This window comes from Clarias gariepinus, chromosome 23, assembly GCF_024256425.1.
Source record: "Clarias gariepinus isolate MV-2021 ecotype Netherlands chromosome 23, CGAR_prim_01v2, whole genome shotgun sequence".
Lineage (NCBI taxonomy): Eukaryota > Metazoa > Chordata > Actinopteri > Siluriformes > Clariidae > Clarias > Clarias gariepinus.
Window position 1 is genome coordinate 15749685 of NC_071122.1, and position 15892 is coordinate 15765576.

A 15892-nucleotide genomic window follows, 5' to 3' on the forward strand; every position below is an offset into this window, starting at 1 on the left:
CATAACGACCATTCCACAGGTGCATGTTAATTAATTGATTATGGTTAATTGAACATGAATGGAAAACATTGTTTAAACCCTTTACAATGAAGATCTGTAAAGTTATTTGGATTTTTACAACATTTTTGCTGAGTATATATTCTAACCAGTCTATTAAAGCATGTTTTGTTCCTTTGAATCTTAAACCTTCTGTTGTCACTCCAGTTAAGGAGTGGTGCTTGGAACCTAACCCAGGAGTCTTAGGGCACAAAGACAGGTGGGGGTACACCCTGCACAAGGTGCCAATCTATCACAGACACAGGGTAACTTAGGAACACCAATCTTCATGTTTTTGGACTGTGGGAGGAAACACACCAAACATGTGAACTCGACTCACACAAACCAGAGGAGGGAATCGAACCCCGACCCTGGAGTTGCAAGGCACTGGTGCTAACATCAAGCCACCTCTAAGTAGACACTGAAAGAAATATAATAATAAATTCTTAACTTTTAAAAAATTTTAAAAAATGGCTGCACTGCACACATATATTCCAACGAGGAACGGAATCCCTCCGAGGCGCAGACCTTTATATGACTTTTATTTTGTTGCCTGGTTTCTGAACCGGAAGTAATTTCTAAAGTTGCTCCTGCACGCGTTTTGGAAATCACGTGGGTGATATTTGTTTCGACGTAAACGTAAAAAGACTCTCTTAGAGTGAATTATATTTTATATTATTAGCAGTTCACAAGTTGATTAGAGTTGTTCGAGCGCGTGAGTCCAGCATGGTCCGCGCGAGACGGTACGTAACACCACCGCTTTATAAACCTGATCTCAGTACAGTGTACATGATTATGATACATAGGTGAAGTTGGTGTTAAGTGTTTTAATGCGCATTGTGCCTCTGTTTAGCCGAAGACATTACTGTAAACATTGTTGTAAACTCTATCAGACATGGTGTTTTTTCTTAAGGCTAGTGTGTCTATATCTGTCTGTCCTGTTCAACCAGGGACAATTCTTTAGCTTCATATTCGTGTAGAACATCTTTTGCAAAAACTGCTTTAAAACATAATTATTCCCGAGTGTAGTGAATGTTGACCAGACTTTAACTGGGAGGTTTGTATTTTGTAGTGATTTAATAGAAGAAGCAGTTGCATCTGGGCAAATAACTAGGTTACTAAGTTAAACCAGGGTTAGGGTTAAGATTTTTATGTGCACATAGTGGCACGGTGGCTTAGTGGTTAGTGCCTCCAGAGTCTGGGTTCGAATCTCACCTCAGGGTCTGTGTGCATGGAGTTTGCGAGTTCTCCCTGTACTTGGTGGGTTTCCTCCCACAGTCCAAAGACATGGCGATTAGGCTATTTGACCTTCCCAAATTGGCCGTAGTGTGTAAATGAGCGAATGCTGTGAATGTTGACTGGACGTTCCACAACAGTCAGAAAAATGGGAATAAATACACTGGTCACCATTGGCCCCTAGTCCACCTGCACACCATTGGGCAGGGCCTAGTTGCACTACAGGGTTTCCTAGATAGATATCCATCTAGGAACTACTTATATATATATATATATACTGTATATAAAACAGCCAAAAATGAGAATCCACACATGCATGTATGCCTTGACAGTCCCACGGCATCGTTTTAAGTATCGTATTTTAACCAATTTCATGATAGGATTTACTTTTGAGATATTTAACTTAATAGATTGTAATAGTACTGGACAAATGTTGCTCCAGAGTGTACATTGCATAGCAATTGTAAAACCTTCCAAGTAACTTATGTCAAAATAAAATGTAATCTTAGAGTGTTTTTCTTAAAGATTGACAAGACCATACATAGTTCTCAAAATTTATATTACATGTGTAAGAATGTAAGTTAAAATTAATAGAAAAAAAAAAATCATTATAGCAAATACAAAGTGTTGTGCAAATATTGAAATAATTGAACACAGACAAGGCAGATCTAGTGTACATGCCCATCTTTGGCAGACACTAATGAAAATTAATGAGGATGCAAATGCAATTTTAATGTGACAAGGTGTAAAAACTAATAAAATGTGTAAACCCAAATCCAAAGTGAAGATTTTTCTTGGCAGATTCCGTAAAAAGCTTGCATCTTTTTTTTTGCGAGTTGGCTCTGTGTCCGGCAGTGTTGGGTGTAACGTAACGTGTTAGAGTACTCTGATTACTTTTTTGATTTAACAAGTAATCTAATGCGTTAGGTCCGTCATTTAAGTACTCAGTTGTTTAGTTACTTTTTCAAAAATGTAATCCGTTATTCTGACAATTTATGCAATTCGTGAGCCAGACAGCAGTCATAACCAATCCGTTATTGTGTGTGTGTGTGTGTGTGGAAAGATGGAAATCTAATCACAGCGTTAAAACTCGCGGTGAATCAATATGAACCGTACTTACGGCCACCGCGCAAAACCGCGTTGATGAGATACGAGTATTAGTAGTTAACAGATTATTGGCCAAACTTTGCTGAGTGATGATGATAGAATAATTATAAAGGTCTTGACTAAAACAACACGCATGAGGAATCACAAAGGAGTTTTTATTTTCTGCAATGGGAAAGTACTCTAACTAGTTACTTTTATCAGAAAGTAACGCTGTAGTGTAACTGATTACTTTTCAATGATGGTAATTTTGTAATGTAATTAGTTACTTTAAAAAGTAACATCCTCCGACACTGTTTATTTCTCAGTGCAGGTCAGGCCAAGACAGGAAAGAAAGGAAAAAAGTGATAAAGCATGAGACTGTGCCTTCTCTTTGTGGTGTTTATTATTTAAGTTGGTACTGAGATATACTGCGCAATTGCAAGTTCACTTTGCAAATAAACAACAAGGAAACACACTATTGGTCCCAAACCTTTTTATTTGTAAATCACTTTTATTTGTAAATCATTATTTTTTGCTGTATTTTTATTACAGTACTGTATTTACATTCAATTACAAGATTTCACACTGCACGTAATTAGATGAAATATAAAGTGGAAAAATCAGGTTCACTGCAAGCAGAACAAGCACAATATATATTGGGTGTGACCTTTACCACATTTCATCATCCTTATTTATTGTGTTTTTTTTCTCCCCATTAGGGTCGTGAGAAAGCCCAGAGCAAACAAGGCACAGGAGTATGACAGTGACGATCCTGCCTGCTATAAAAATGAGGAAATCCCAGATAAGGTGAAGGTCTTATATTTATATCAGTGGTTCTCAGCCCTGGTCCTGGAACAGATACCCCCCTTTCCTACACATACAGTAGGGCAAACACGAGAATGTGCAGGGCAGGGAGATGAGGACCACTTTTGTAGGATTATTTTGGATGACTGTATCGCTCTCGGCCAAAGCAAAGTATTAGTGCTGATTTATTTGATTTTTTAAATTTTTTATTTGATTTTACATAGTACAGATAATGTGTGTGCCAAAGAAGCTACTTCTGAAGTTTTATGCCACATGGAAGTGACTAATCTTGCTTTCCTAAAACTTGCAGCTGTTAACTTCAGCCGTTTTGGAGAGATGGTTTTATATGTGCCTTAAAAATAGCCATTTTTCATTATACTGTCTCTCTTCAAACAATAATAATTTTAAATGGAAATAATTCATATTTCTTTGAATATTGGTAGTAAAATTGGTGTAAGCTTCTAGAAACATAAGACCTGTAAAAATTGTGTCTTAAATTAGAGCATTCCGTGCAAAATCTGTAGTGTCCGTAATTTATGTTCAAAATTATGTTGCAATATCTTAATGATTTTAGAATAATACACTTTTTCAGGTTTATGTCTTTTCATGTGAAATCCAAATGGCCAAGTTTCATCTGAATGACAATCAAGATCATTAAAAGATTTGAATTTAAAAAGTTGCGGACACTACTGTACATAAAAGGGCATGAAATTATATTTAGCAAATGTGTTTGTGATAAAAATCTAAATCTGTGTGCATATTTACGGAAAACGAAGCACGGATCAGGAAATAAGAAGCATTGTGAAAAATGGTGTTATTATAAAGCTGAGACACTTGTTAGCACCATTACCATGTTTTGGCCGTCTGTGTGTAATATGGAACATCAGGATTCAACTCGTCTCAACAATTCTCTTTGTTTCTCTCATCAGAGATCGTATAAGAGTGTGCAGGATCAAGTAGAAAAATTCCACAGCACAAAAATCTCAGTAAGTTGCCATTTGCACAAACATGTTGCTCTTTTTCTAAAATGTGACTGTTAATCAGTGTGTTCCCCCCCCCCCCACACACACACAGAATCTTTTGGCTCAGGGTGTGCAGTTGGACAGTGAACAACAGGATGAGGCAGACGAGGTGAGGACCTTTAACTGATTATTGATCGATAATGATCACAGTGAACCCGTTGAGTGATACCCGATAGTGACATTTTTCACCAATGTTTGTGTTCAGGAAGAGGTGATGCCCCTGACACTCGAAGATTCAGATGATGAAGAGGAAGATGAGAGTAGCAGTAATGAAGACCAAGACGAGACCGACATGGAGAGTGATCTGGAAGGAAAACGGGATGATGGTAAGTCATGACTGTTGGTTGGTAGAGTTGTAGGATTCAATCTGGTTTAAACTCAGTATAATTAATTTTTACATCAGGCATCTAATACTTTTTTCTGTTTTAATCCAATAGATCTGCCGAATGACATGGCCTGGGGGAGCAAGAAGAGAATGTATTATGATTCTGATTATACCACTAAAAGTATGTGTTCGACTGTACTTGGAGAAATGCTCGATGTTGCACACAGTGTTTTTTTTTTTAGGTTTTTAGAGCAGGATTTTAAAACACAACTTATTGATTTGTTCGTAGAAGGGAAGCCATTGGAGGAGGTAGAAGCAGAGGATAAGGAGGAAGAAGAGGAAGCAAAGAACATCCAAAAACGACTAGCGGCCAACCTGAGTGAGGAAGATTACGACCTGAACCTGCTCCAGGTACCTCTCAGTTGCAGGCTTAATTTGATCTGTGTAAGGATGTACCACCCAGTTCCTGAACTTAAACATTGCTCGTCATTTTCATGACCTGGTACATGGAGCTTAGACTCGATTTAGGTTTGGACACAGATCTGGTGTCATCAAGAACAGGATGGGTTTCAGTTCTAGTCTGGTTCCTGTGGCGGATGTTTCCTCTTATTGTCAACCCAACTGATGTGATCGCCATTTGTGACTGGGAGACAAAGAGTCCAGAACTGGCCTTACTCTGTACCTGCCAGGTGAAGCTGCAATAAACAATCGTGTGGAGATGTGATAAGTTTGGGCATCCATCCATCTTCAACCGCTTATCCAAAATCAGGTCGCGGAGGTAGCAGTTCCAGCAGGGAACTCCAAACTTCCCTTTCCCCAGCCACCTCAGCTAACTCTGCTTGGGGGATCCCGTGGATTTCCTAGGCTAGTTTGGAGATATGATCTCTCCACCTAGTCCTTGGTCTGCCCCGTGGCCTCCTCCCAGCTGGACATGCGTCTGGTAAGAGCTGTTACCCAGTCTGACAGTCACAACAAGTGTGCGGATCCCTTTTTCAGATGGCTGAAAGACTGACGGAGTGGAGAGAGGGATAATCCACAATACTGGAAGCCTTGCTAATGCTGCAAGTGAAAAGTGCCTCACGAAAATATCCTGAAGAGGAGAAAGAGGCATGCTGAAGATATGTTTATATAGATTCCATGTTTTTAAGATAAAATGTTCTTATTTCATTGGCAGTCATTAAAAAGGGCTTCAGTTTGCTAGGAGGCATGAAGACTGGACTTTTGAGCAATGGAACAAGGCCATGTGGTCTTACATGTGGTCTGGGGTTACGCTGTTTGTCCAGTGCTTCCCATGGGTGCTCAATCGGATTGGGATTGTGGAGTTTGAAGTCCTAGTCAGTGGCTTCGGATTCTTTGCCTGCTGGGCCCCCGTGCGTGGTGTGCTGTGGCGCACTGGGTGATCTGGTGCCTGGATTTATTTTTATTTTATTTTTTTTTTGCATTGGCTTTTCTGTGGGATGAAACTGGACAGGTTGGCCTCTGGTTCCCGTCGGTATGGGTAAATCTTTGCTGCCCGTGAACCTGTCACCAGTTTGCTGGTGTATAGTTGCGATCAATGTTATTCAGGTTAACTGTGGGTGGTGTTAATACTATGGCTGATCCATGTATGTCATGTCAACAAGAAACAGGAAAACGTAGGCCTTTGTCCTGAAAAAAAAAAAAACTAAACTTCCATTTATGAAGCCCTGACACAGGAGATCTGTATAAATGTTAACTGATTTTATCCTCATAGAAAATTTACCCACGACAAGTTTCATCATAAAAAGCTTCTAGATGTAAGTATGGATAAAAAAAGTTGTGTGTTCAAGCTACCTTTTGGTGGCTCAGATGGCTAAGGGTGTTAATTTTAAGTTGTCGATTCTCGGATCTAAGGATCTGGGTTCGAGCCTTGCTATCGTTGGGTTGCCACCCCCCACAACACTTAGCCTCTGCATTCATTGAGAGATTTTAATTAGCACTGTCGCCTAGCACCTCCAGGGTCCGCAGCGCAAGAGAGAAAAAAACCATTGGCTCAGTCGTGATCACGTGACGCTCAGCGTCAAAACAAGAAGTGCATGCGTGATGCATGATACTCAGTACTCGTAAACCAAGACTTGTTTGTTTTTCAAGTCAGTATTTATTAAAAAGTCTTGCGGAACACTCGCAAACTGCGTTACTCGCAGTCCGAGGTTTTCCTGTCTCATAAAACGGCATAATCTGTTTCCTCTAACCAGTTTGTCATGCATTTCTTTATTCCAACATTGCAAGTTTATAATACAAGTAAATCTCAGTATTTTTTAAATTGTGATTTAATCGTAATTAATCACAGAATTAACTAAATTAAAAAGTTTTAAAAAATGTTTTATTATTTCTGGTCTTTTAGGAGTTTGCAGTAGAAGAAGAAGCTGAGAAGACGGAAAAGACAACAGAGGAGCAGCGGATCGTTAAAGACTTAAACACGCTGTCGCAGAAAGAGAAGCTGAAACTGCTGAAGAAGGAAAGTCCAGAGCTCCTGGAGCTTATTCACGATTTCAAGGCTAAGGTATTGTTTCAGTTATGTTAATTTTAATTACGTTATCATCCTTTGCTCTAATTTTATTTTATGCAAAGCATCACAGGTCATTGCCTTTTTATTTTGTCTACTCTGCTGCGTTTAGCTGACAGAGCTGCGAGATGAGATACAGCCCATTGTGCAGATGGTGAAAGATGGAAAGATTGCTCCAGGAGAGGTAAGCTAGGGTCTCGTGTAGAAATCAGAGATTAGCTGAGTTTGTGATTTAATTCCACAGTAGTGGTTGTGATCATACCAAGTGTATGTCAGGACAATTTACATGTAATCCTTCGAGTAAATGAGTAAATTCTGGTAACTACTTTACATCAGGTTTTCCTCAGCATCGCCACAGTTAGCCAAAATGCTGTGAAATAAATGTAAAATACATTATTAATCAATACCCTGGCCTCCGAGTGGCGCAGTGGTAAAGCGCTTGCCCTATCATCCGGGGATCGCTGGTTCTGACCCCGGGCGATGCTGTAACCTTTTACAGCCGGAGGCCTAGAGAGAGCTGATTGGCCGAGCTCTCTCAGGGGGGAGGGATGAGAGGTAGTTCCGCTCCCACATTAATCACGGCTCTACAGCCAATCAGGGGCCAATCGTGCACGCGGAAGGAGCGGCTAGCGCTTTCCTCCGAGTATGTTACTCTGCCCCTAATGTCACATTTTGTGATGCAACTTCATCCAGCGTTTAAGTGATCTTTTTTTTTCCTAACCACATGTCTCCAATGATGTGTTGGACAGTTTTGATGGGCAACCTGATATACGCACAACCAGACGTCCGCACAAATGGTTCGGTCGCTTGTATGCCGAGGCTAATTTCTTTTAAAGTTTTAGTTCTTCAGGTGTAAATTCACAAGGCGGGGAGGAGTTCGATCACAAATTGCTGTAATATCTTTTTTTCTTTTCTTTCTTTCTTAGGGGACAAATTACCTCATGACCAAGCAGCAACTTTATCTAAAGTAAATATTAACATTTGTAAAAAGCTTATAAAATCTTTTACCAAGTATATAAAATTTTTTACCAAGTATATTATTTTCACATTATCATATATTGCTTATTTTTCCCAGTTATTGCACAAACATAAGTTTCTACCTGGTTTTAAAAGCCAAAAGAATTCCAGCACATAACCATCCAGTGATTGAGAGATTAGTGACATACAGAAACGTAAGTACAGATGCTATTTATCTGACATTACATTTTTTTTGTCAAGTACCATAAAAATAATACATGCTTTGATTTGCTTGTATAGTTAATTAATGAACTGGGAGCTGTTGATGCCAGACTCTCCCCTCAACTGCGCCAGCTGCTTTCTGAAAGGCAGGAAGAGAGACCGGCTAAAAAAACGCAAAGCAGCAAAAAGGACAAGGATGAGGCAAGAAGTTCCTCTCTTTATATAGGATCAGTGGCGACATGTCGGTTATAAACGGCTGCTTGAGTTTCTTATGTCTTCGTTGATATCCAAGGTGGCAGATATGCAGGAGGATGAAGAGTCCGACTTGGATGAAGAGGCGGCCCTGCTCTTCTATAAAAGCGTGGAGGAGAGACTGAAACTGAAGAGAAAGAACAAGAGGCAGCGAGAGGACGGGTGAGAGATCCAGACTCATTATCTGTGTGTGATGGAAAGACCAAACAAGGTCACTGACAGTTACACTGGGACTGTGTGCAGGTTAATGATGGAGCAGGAAGAGGCAGAAGAAGAAGCAGAGATGGATGGAGAGGCTAAGAGGGGTATTACCTACCAGGTACAGTGAAATTAGTTGTGGAAAAACTTCCGTTTGTTGGAAACGAGTGAACAACAGGTGTTCAGTTTCCCGGAAAAGGGAATGAAAAAATTCCCATCAGTTACTGCGTCTCGCTGGAGCACGAAAAAATGGAGTTTAAAAAAGGATTTAAATGTTTATTATCATTATTATCGAGGACGACATCAAATTAAAAGGACACAAAAATTTACATTTTTATTTAATCGGGAAATCCTTAGTATTATATAGGCTAGTAATCGGTAAAAAAATAAGTAAATCTCAGTACATCTTAAATTAATTATTATAATAATTAATCAATCAGTTATTTACAAGTTATACACGGTTCAATAGTATGTTCTATAATGCTATCAGTTTTTGTTTCAATAAGTATTCAATATTTAATGTCCGTAGTGTGAAATTTTGACAGCAGCAGCAAGAGGTATTCGAGGGGTTACCATGGTAACACACAGCGGAAGTGACGTCTGCGCTGGTGACTTATCAGGGTGTTCTGAATGGTGGGGTTTTGTCGAGGGGTTAATTGGGTTACCGATAGATTAAATGTAAGGTGTTGAATACTTTTGAATGGTGGCGTAGTGGTTAGCACTGTCGCCTTGCACCTCCAAGGTCAAGGGATCGATTCCCTCCTCGGGTCTGTGTGCGAGGAGTTTGCATGTTCTCCCTGTGCTTAGTGGGTTTCCTCCTACAGTCCAAAATCATGCAGAATTACTGCAGTAAATGTGCATTTTGATTTTAAATATTGATGTATTTTTTTTTATTATTTGCAAAGATGGCCAAGAACAAAGGACTCACTCCGAAGAGGAAGAAAATCGACCGCAATCCCAGAGTCAAACACAGAGAGAAATTCAGACGTGCCAAGATTCGCAGGAAGGGTCAGGTACGAGTTAAAAAAAACAAACAAAAAGAAACACAAAACCTCACCGTGTAACATGATTACATCACTATGTAAAATGATTTGTGTCTTATTCTAAAAATGGGATAATCTGTAACCTGTGCGTCTGTTTTAGGTTCTTGAGGTTCGGCGTGAGGAGACGAGATACAGCGGAGAGTTATCTGGAATTCGTGCTGGAATTAAAAAGAGCGTCAAGCTCAAGTGATCGATTCAGTGATACGAAGCCATTAAAAAGTCAAGACCGTTCAGTTTGGTTAAAATCAGATGTTTATTGGCAAATCTTTTTCTATGATGTACACAGACATGAAATAAAAATATCAATTCTCTGTGTTGATTATGCATCATGTAGCATTATCGTGATTATTGTGCCAACTTAATGACTTCAGTACTGATCATATTCTCTTCGCCTGCTGATTTCTGACAAAAAAGTTAAACACATTATTTAAGGAAAGGAACAAACTTTTTACTACCACACGTACCACACCTAGTATATCCCTGCTCATTAGTAAAGCGTTATTAATTGCTGCAGGTGATCAGTAGCTAGGGGATGAGTGCATGAGGAATATACATGCTTAGAATTTTTTTTTTCCAACACCTTAGGACTATAGTTTTACTGTAAATTTAAAAGCATGTATGAACCAGTCTCCATTTGGACATGATCTAGAACCTGCATTTGGACCTGTACCTGAAACTGTTATAAATGAATGAAAAGATGTTTGATGTGAAAATGTTTGAAATGAAGAAGGAGTTATGGCATGGCCAACATGCTTCTAATCTTTTTGGTTTATGAACCGAGTGTGTGCATGTGACAAATTCTTGACAATCTTCTCTTCAATTTCAACTTCCCTCTGAGCTTCCTCATCTGTAAGCAGCAGTTCTTCCTTTGAGTCTTTAGTCACGATGACGACATAACCGCGCCGTGTGTCCAGGACGTTGGCCACGACCACCTGATGGTTGTAGGTGTTCAAGGCGAAACGGGCTCGCTCCAAGAGGATGGACGGATCCGTCTCCAGCTTGAATGAAATGACGAAAGCTTTTGGGGCCCAGTCCTTCACCAGTGGTTTAAGGATTTTCGGGACCATTTTCATGCTTATCTAAAATATCACAATGTTTGGTTAGAGGAAACAATATAATAACGGGACACTTTTATTACTTTGATTCTATACCTGTAGAGGTCCATTGGATGATTGGATTTTGTGCTCTGGCATTTCAGAAGCTGGGATATAGAAGTCAGAAACCGCTGCAGCCAAATAAAACATGGCTTTGGAACCTGAAATATGAAAAAAAAATATTTATTTTAATTTTTAGTTAAAAAAAAACAACACATACCAGGTACTGGGTAAAAATCACAGATACTATACACATCAAAAAATTTACTTCATGCTCATGTCAAACATCAGAATGAAGACAACATCTCCGTACTTTCAGTATGGATGTTTGTACCAGATGGACTGGTTTAAATATTTCATAAAATTCTGATATCCTGTGGTTTTCACTCACAACAGCCTCTAGAGTTTAAACAGGATGTTACAAAACCATTAAGTGATCACATGATCAATGGTTCAGTGGGTGGAAATGCCTTCTTGATAAAAGACGTGAAAGAAAAATGGCTAGATTTTCAATCACTCGACTTCTGTAGTGAGCAAAAAAGCCTTTTATACACATGTCACTTTAAACCTTTAGGTAAATAGACTGCAATAGCAGAAGACCATGTTGGGTTCTACTCCTGTCAGCCAAGGACATGAATCGAAAGTTATCACTGGCATGTACTCACTCAAACTGGACAGTTGAAAACTAAATGGGAAAAACATGGTGTTTTTTCCAGCATTTTCCTGTCCAGCTTATATAAGCCATGATGGCCTCCGAATCTTGTTCTTGGCTGACGGGAGTAGGACCCAATGGAGTCTTCTGCTTGTGTAACCCATCTACCTCGAGGTTTGACATATAGTGCTCATGGAGAGGTTTTTCTGCTTTAAATAATTATATCGTTTCTGTCAGTCTGGTTATTCTCCTTGGATCTCTCGCATCAACAAGTTGTTTCAGCCTGCAGAGCCTCCACACACACAGGATTGTTTTTACAGTATGTTTCACAACATTCTGTGTAATCTCACGAGACTGTTGTGTGTGAAAATCCCATGAGAGGAGCAGTTTTTGTAAAATTTAGATCAGCCCATCTGGCACAACCAATCATCCCATAGTTTTTTTTACTTTTTTTTATTCTGATGTTTGATGTGAACATTAACCAACTCTCTTGACCAAGAAAGAGACTTTGGGTGCCATTTTTCTTAACATTTCAAGGCCCCTGGAATCATTTATACCTGCCTTCGCCTAATGGCACCCTTGCTCTGGACCTGTATTTGCATGATTTTATGCACTGTGCTGCCACTTGATTGGCTGATTGGGTAACTGCATGAACTACATGTGTACAGGTGCTCCTTTTAAGGTGAATGTCAGAAAACCTATACTGTATCTTAAAAACATTCAACATACACTACTGGAGTTAATTATCTTTTGAATAAAACCTTTAAATGCATAAAAGATGTACTACAATGCCTAGTAGAACTTAATTCCTAAGGATGTATATGGTGTGAACAATGGGTGGTGCATTCGATCATTTATCTTCTATACTGCTTATTGTGTACAGGGTTGCAGGGAGCCCGAAGCCTATTCCAGAAGACTTTGGGCACGAGGATGGGTAAAACCCTGGACGGGGTGCCAATCCATCACACATACACACTGGAACACCAGTTACCCTAATCTGCGTGTCTTTGAGTTTTAGGTTTAAGGTTTAGTGGTTTAGCACTATCGCCTTGCACCTGCAGGGTCCAGGATCGATACCCGCTTCGGAGTTTTTACATGTTCTTTCAGTGCTTGGTGGGTTTCCTCCAGGTAGTTCGGTTTTCTCAAACATTCCAAAAACATGCAGTTTGGGCTAACTGGCATTGCCCATAAGGAATGTTGACTCAAGGTCCTACCACGGTCGTAAACATGGAAATAAATACAATGGTCACTCTTGATCCCTGGTTGGAGTACAAAGGTTGCTAAGTGGGTGGATGCATTGCATGTCTTTGGAGTGTCGGAGAAAAACAATCAATCACAGGGAGAACATGCACACCTGAGGTAGGAATCAAACCCTTGACACTGAAGGGTGGGAGGCACGGTGCTAACGCACTAGTTGGGGCACTTTTAAAGGATAAATATTGTCTTTCATCTGCTTATGTTAACGGGTCACACAGAGGACCATCCAATCCGCACACACAGGTTTCACCCCGGATGATGCAACCCTCCAGTGCTCGGGACTCGTACTGCACCCGGATGGCTGGGGTTCGGGCTCAGGGTGGAATACGAACCCGGGTCTTCCGCATGGCAGGCGAGAACCCTGCCACCGAAGCCCTCTAGTTTGAGCGTAAACCCTCTTACCTATTGAACTGAGAGCTTGTGCTGCAGCTTTGAGCAGGTGCAGGTACTCGGACAAGGTGCTGAACTCCACTGGGAGAAGTAACCCTGCAGATTTCACTGCCTGGTACCGCTTCAGGACCTCGCTTATGTTTGCCAGCTTAGTTTGATCCACTGTGACCAGACTGCTGCTCGGGTCTAACGCCAGGCAGTCCATCAGGTTGACCCCGGTGTAGAGGCGTGTGTAGGGGTACAGAGAGCGGTGTCTGTGCAGGAAGATGACCGCATACCCCTGGGAGAGGAAGTACTCGGCTGAGGAGGCGCCGCGCCGGCCGCTGCTGAAGTTATCCAGGAAGCGCACCGTCCTCGACTCGAGGGGGACCTTCGTGCCTCCTGAGGTGATCAGCACCACCGTGCGGCCCGCGGCTCCGTGCTGCTCCGCAAACGCCGCCATCGCGCTCCTGATCTCCTCCACATGCGCAGGGACGGCGAACTCCTCGCTCAGGCATCCTGCTGCTGCTGCTGCGGGGTCACAGCTCGCCATAGTGTGTGTGTGTGTGTGTGTGTGTGTACACCTGCTGTGTGGAGAGAATCTGTCAAAATTATTTCTTTAACTACTAGACGTCACACGTAACAACCAGGCGCACCCGAGATTTTTCCCGCAAATGATATAAAGTATTGAACTGACTTTATATTAAATTGTCTTGCTTCGCGTCAACGCACAAACACAACGTTTAACTTCTGATTCAACGGTGACTTTTGTTTACACGGTGACTCGACTTCCGGGTTGGGCCACGCAGGCCTGTCCTGATTGGTTCACCGCATGAGGAGACGCACGCCTTCAAAATAAAAGTGCGAGGAATGACGCATGTGATTTTACATTCAGGACTAGACTAAACACACTACCAACCAATGCGTGTTGTATTTTTACAAGAATTTACACCAATTGTATTTTTACAAAACAAACGTGTACAAAATGTATTTGTGTATTTGTCTTTGCCACGTGCTCAAATCCAAAACTTTTTTTTTTTTTTTTAGTCTTTAGGAAAACCAGAGTAAGGAATTGAGGAATAGGGGGCAGTGTTGTTCCAGTAAAAAAGTTCCAAAATGTTCACACGCCTGTTGGAATCCAGCAGTCAGACACTGCTGCAGACAAACTGCATGTAATTCTATGCCATCGGCCTACTTCTCACACTGGCTTACTTTATTAGGAACACTCTAGTAATACTGGATCCATCCATGCATCCATCCATCCATCTAGGGACCTTTGTAAAAAACAAAACAAAACATTGATTCCCATTTTTACCTCACACATTACAGGCAACGCCAATTTGGTCTTGAGGGAGAACATGTAAACTCCATGTATACAAACCCCGAGGCGGGAACCAAACCCGGATCTTGGCGTTGCAAGTTGACATGGTTAACCACTAAGCCACCGTACTGCAGAATACTGTCAGAACCACACTTTTGCTCTCTGACCAATTCATGTCATTTATTCCACAAAACATTCCTTCGCAAAATGTTTGGCAATTTGGGAATTCCAGTTAGCTAATCTGCATGTCTTTGGGAAAAAAACGGAGTACCAGGGGGGAAACCCACCAAGCACAGGGAGAACATGCAAACTCTATGCACACAGACCCAGTGATGAGAATCGACCCCTCACCCATGAAGGTATATACATGCCAGGCAACAGGGCTAACCACTAAGCCAGCATGCCACAGAATACTGGCTCAGGACCACAATTCACAGTTTATGTCCACAAAACATTCCTTAAAAAAAATTTGGTCCACATGTATGCCTGTAGGCCGCATGGTGGTGTAGTGTTTAGCAGCATGGCCTCAAGCCTCCAGGGTTGTGGGTATGATTACCACTTTGGGTCTTTCTGTCTGTGTGTGGAGTTAAAATTTTATTAGTCACATACAGTATGATATGCAGAGAAATGCTTATATGACTGGGCAGTGGTGGCTCAGAGGGCTAAGGCGCTGAGTTACTGATCGGAAGATCGGCGGTTCGATCCCTAGCTCCACCAGGTTGTCACTGTTGGGCCCTTGAGTAAGGCCCTTAACCCTATCTGCTCCAGGGGCGCGGTATCATGGCTGAGCCTGCCCTCTAACCACAGTTACGCTGGGATATGCCAAGAAGGAATTTCACTGTGCTGTAATGTATATGTGACCAATAAAGGCTTAACTTTAAAAAAAAGAAATATATGATGGACTAGAAAGTTCGAAAGGATCTAGTGCAATTGGGAAAATTTAACTTTTAAAATATAAAAATTTGGGATAAGTGTAGACATCTACAATTTACAGATTTACAAAGTTACATTAAACATGTACATGTATAATGTATAAATTACACAGGATGTCCAGAATGTGCAATATAAAAGGGTATAAAAGGTTAAAGATATGGCGTGTGGGTGTGACAGCCGCAATATGGGTGGAACATGGGGTATGGAATGAAGTGATGTATGTGTTATTGTGTGTCAGCAACAGTGTTATTGTCCGTGTTTTAAAGTGCAAGTTAGTCCTTGTTTTATGTAAACGAGAATAACATATGTGCAACAGAGTTTCCATGTTCACCTTGTGCTTGGTGGATTTCCTCATGTTAATCCAGTTTCCTCTCACCGTCCAAAGACATGCAGTTCAGAGACATAGGGGGCGTTTTCAAATTGCCCGTAGTGTATGATTGCGTGTGTGCCTGTGTAGGGTGTATCCTGCCTTGCGCCCCAAATCTCCTGGGATAGACTCCAAACCCCCATGACTCCCATACAGGATAAGTGGTATATAGAATGAGTGAGTGCTGCACATTT

General features: G+C 41.1%; 2 protein-coding genes across 2 annotated transcripts; one reads left to right on the plus strand and one right to left on the minus strand.

Annotated features, from left to right (window-relative positions):
- The first annotated feature begins 619 nt into the window (after positions 1–619).
- Positions 620–10031, plus strand: utp3 (UTP3 small subunit processome component). The gene is made up of 16 exons (XM_053484556.1): positions 620–779; positions 3078–3165; positions 4092–4148; positions 4237–4293; positions 4390–4510; positions 4622–4690; positions 4799–4920; positions 6872–7030; positions 7146–7217; positions 7960–8000; positions 8109–8205; positions 8291–8413; positions 8505–8626; positions 8708–8783; positions 9568–9675; positions 9806–10031. The coding sequence occupies exons 1-16, from the start codon at positions 763–765 to the stop codon at positions 9893–9895; spliced, it is 1419 nt and encodes a 472-aa protein (XP_053340531.1). The 5' UTR covers positions 620–762; the 3' UTR covers positions 9896–10031.
- Positions 9940–13865, minus strand: ppcs (phosphopantothenoylcysteine synthetase). Its single transcript, XM_053484557.1, has 3 exons — positions 13111–13865; positions 10857–10960; positions 9940–10784 (listed from the first exon to the last, which is right to left on the minus strand). Exons 1-3 carry the CDS (start codon positions 13628–13630, stop codon positions 10461–10463), a joined length of 948 nt encoding a protein of 315 aa, XP_053340532.1. The 5' UTR covers positions 13631–13865; the 3' UTR covers positions 9940–10460.
- Positions 13866–15892: the final 2027 nt, after the last annotated feature.

Coding starts and splice junctions, on each gene's coding strand:
- utp3 (XM_053484556.1), top strand. Junction 4,921..6,871: donor ACGACCTGAACCTGCTCCAG/GTACCTCTCAGT, acceptor CTGGTCTTTTAG/GAGTTTGCAGTAGAAGAAGA. Junction 8,784..9,567: donor AGAGGGGTATTACCTACCAG/GTACAGTGAAAT, acceptor TTATTTGCAAAG/ATGGCCAAGAACAAAGGACT.
- ppcs (XM_053484557.1), bottom strand. CDS start 13,630: ATGGCGAGCTGTGACCCCGCAGCAGCAGCAGCAGGATGCCTGAGCGAG. Junction 10,961..13,110: donor ACAAGCTCTCAGTTCAATAG/GTAAGAGGGTTT, acceptor TTCATATTTCAG/GTTCCAAAGCCATGTTTTAT. Junction 10,785..10,856: donor CATCCAATGGACCTCTACAG/GTATAGAATCAA, acceptor GTGATATTTTAG/ATAAGCATGAAAATGGTCCC.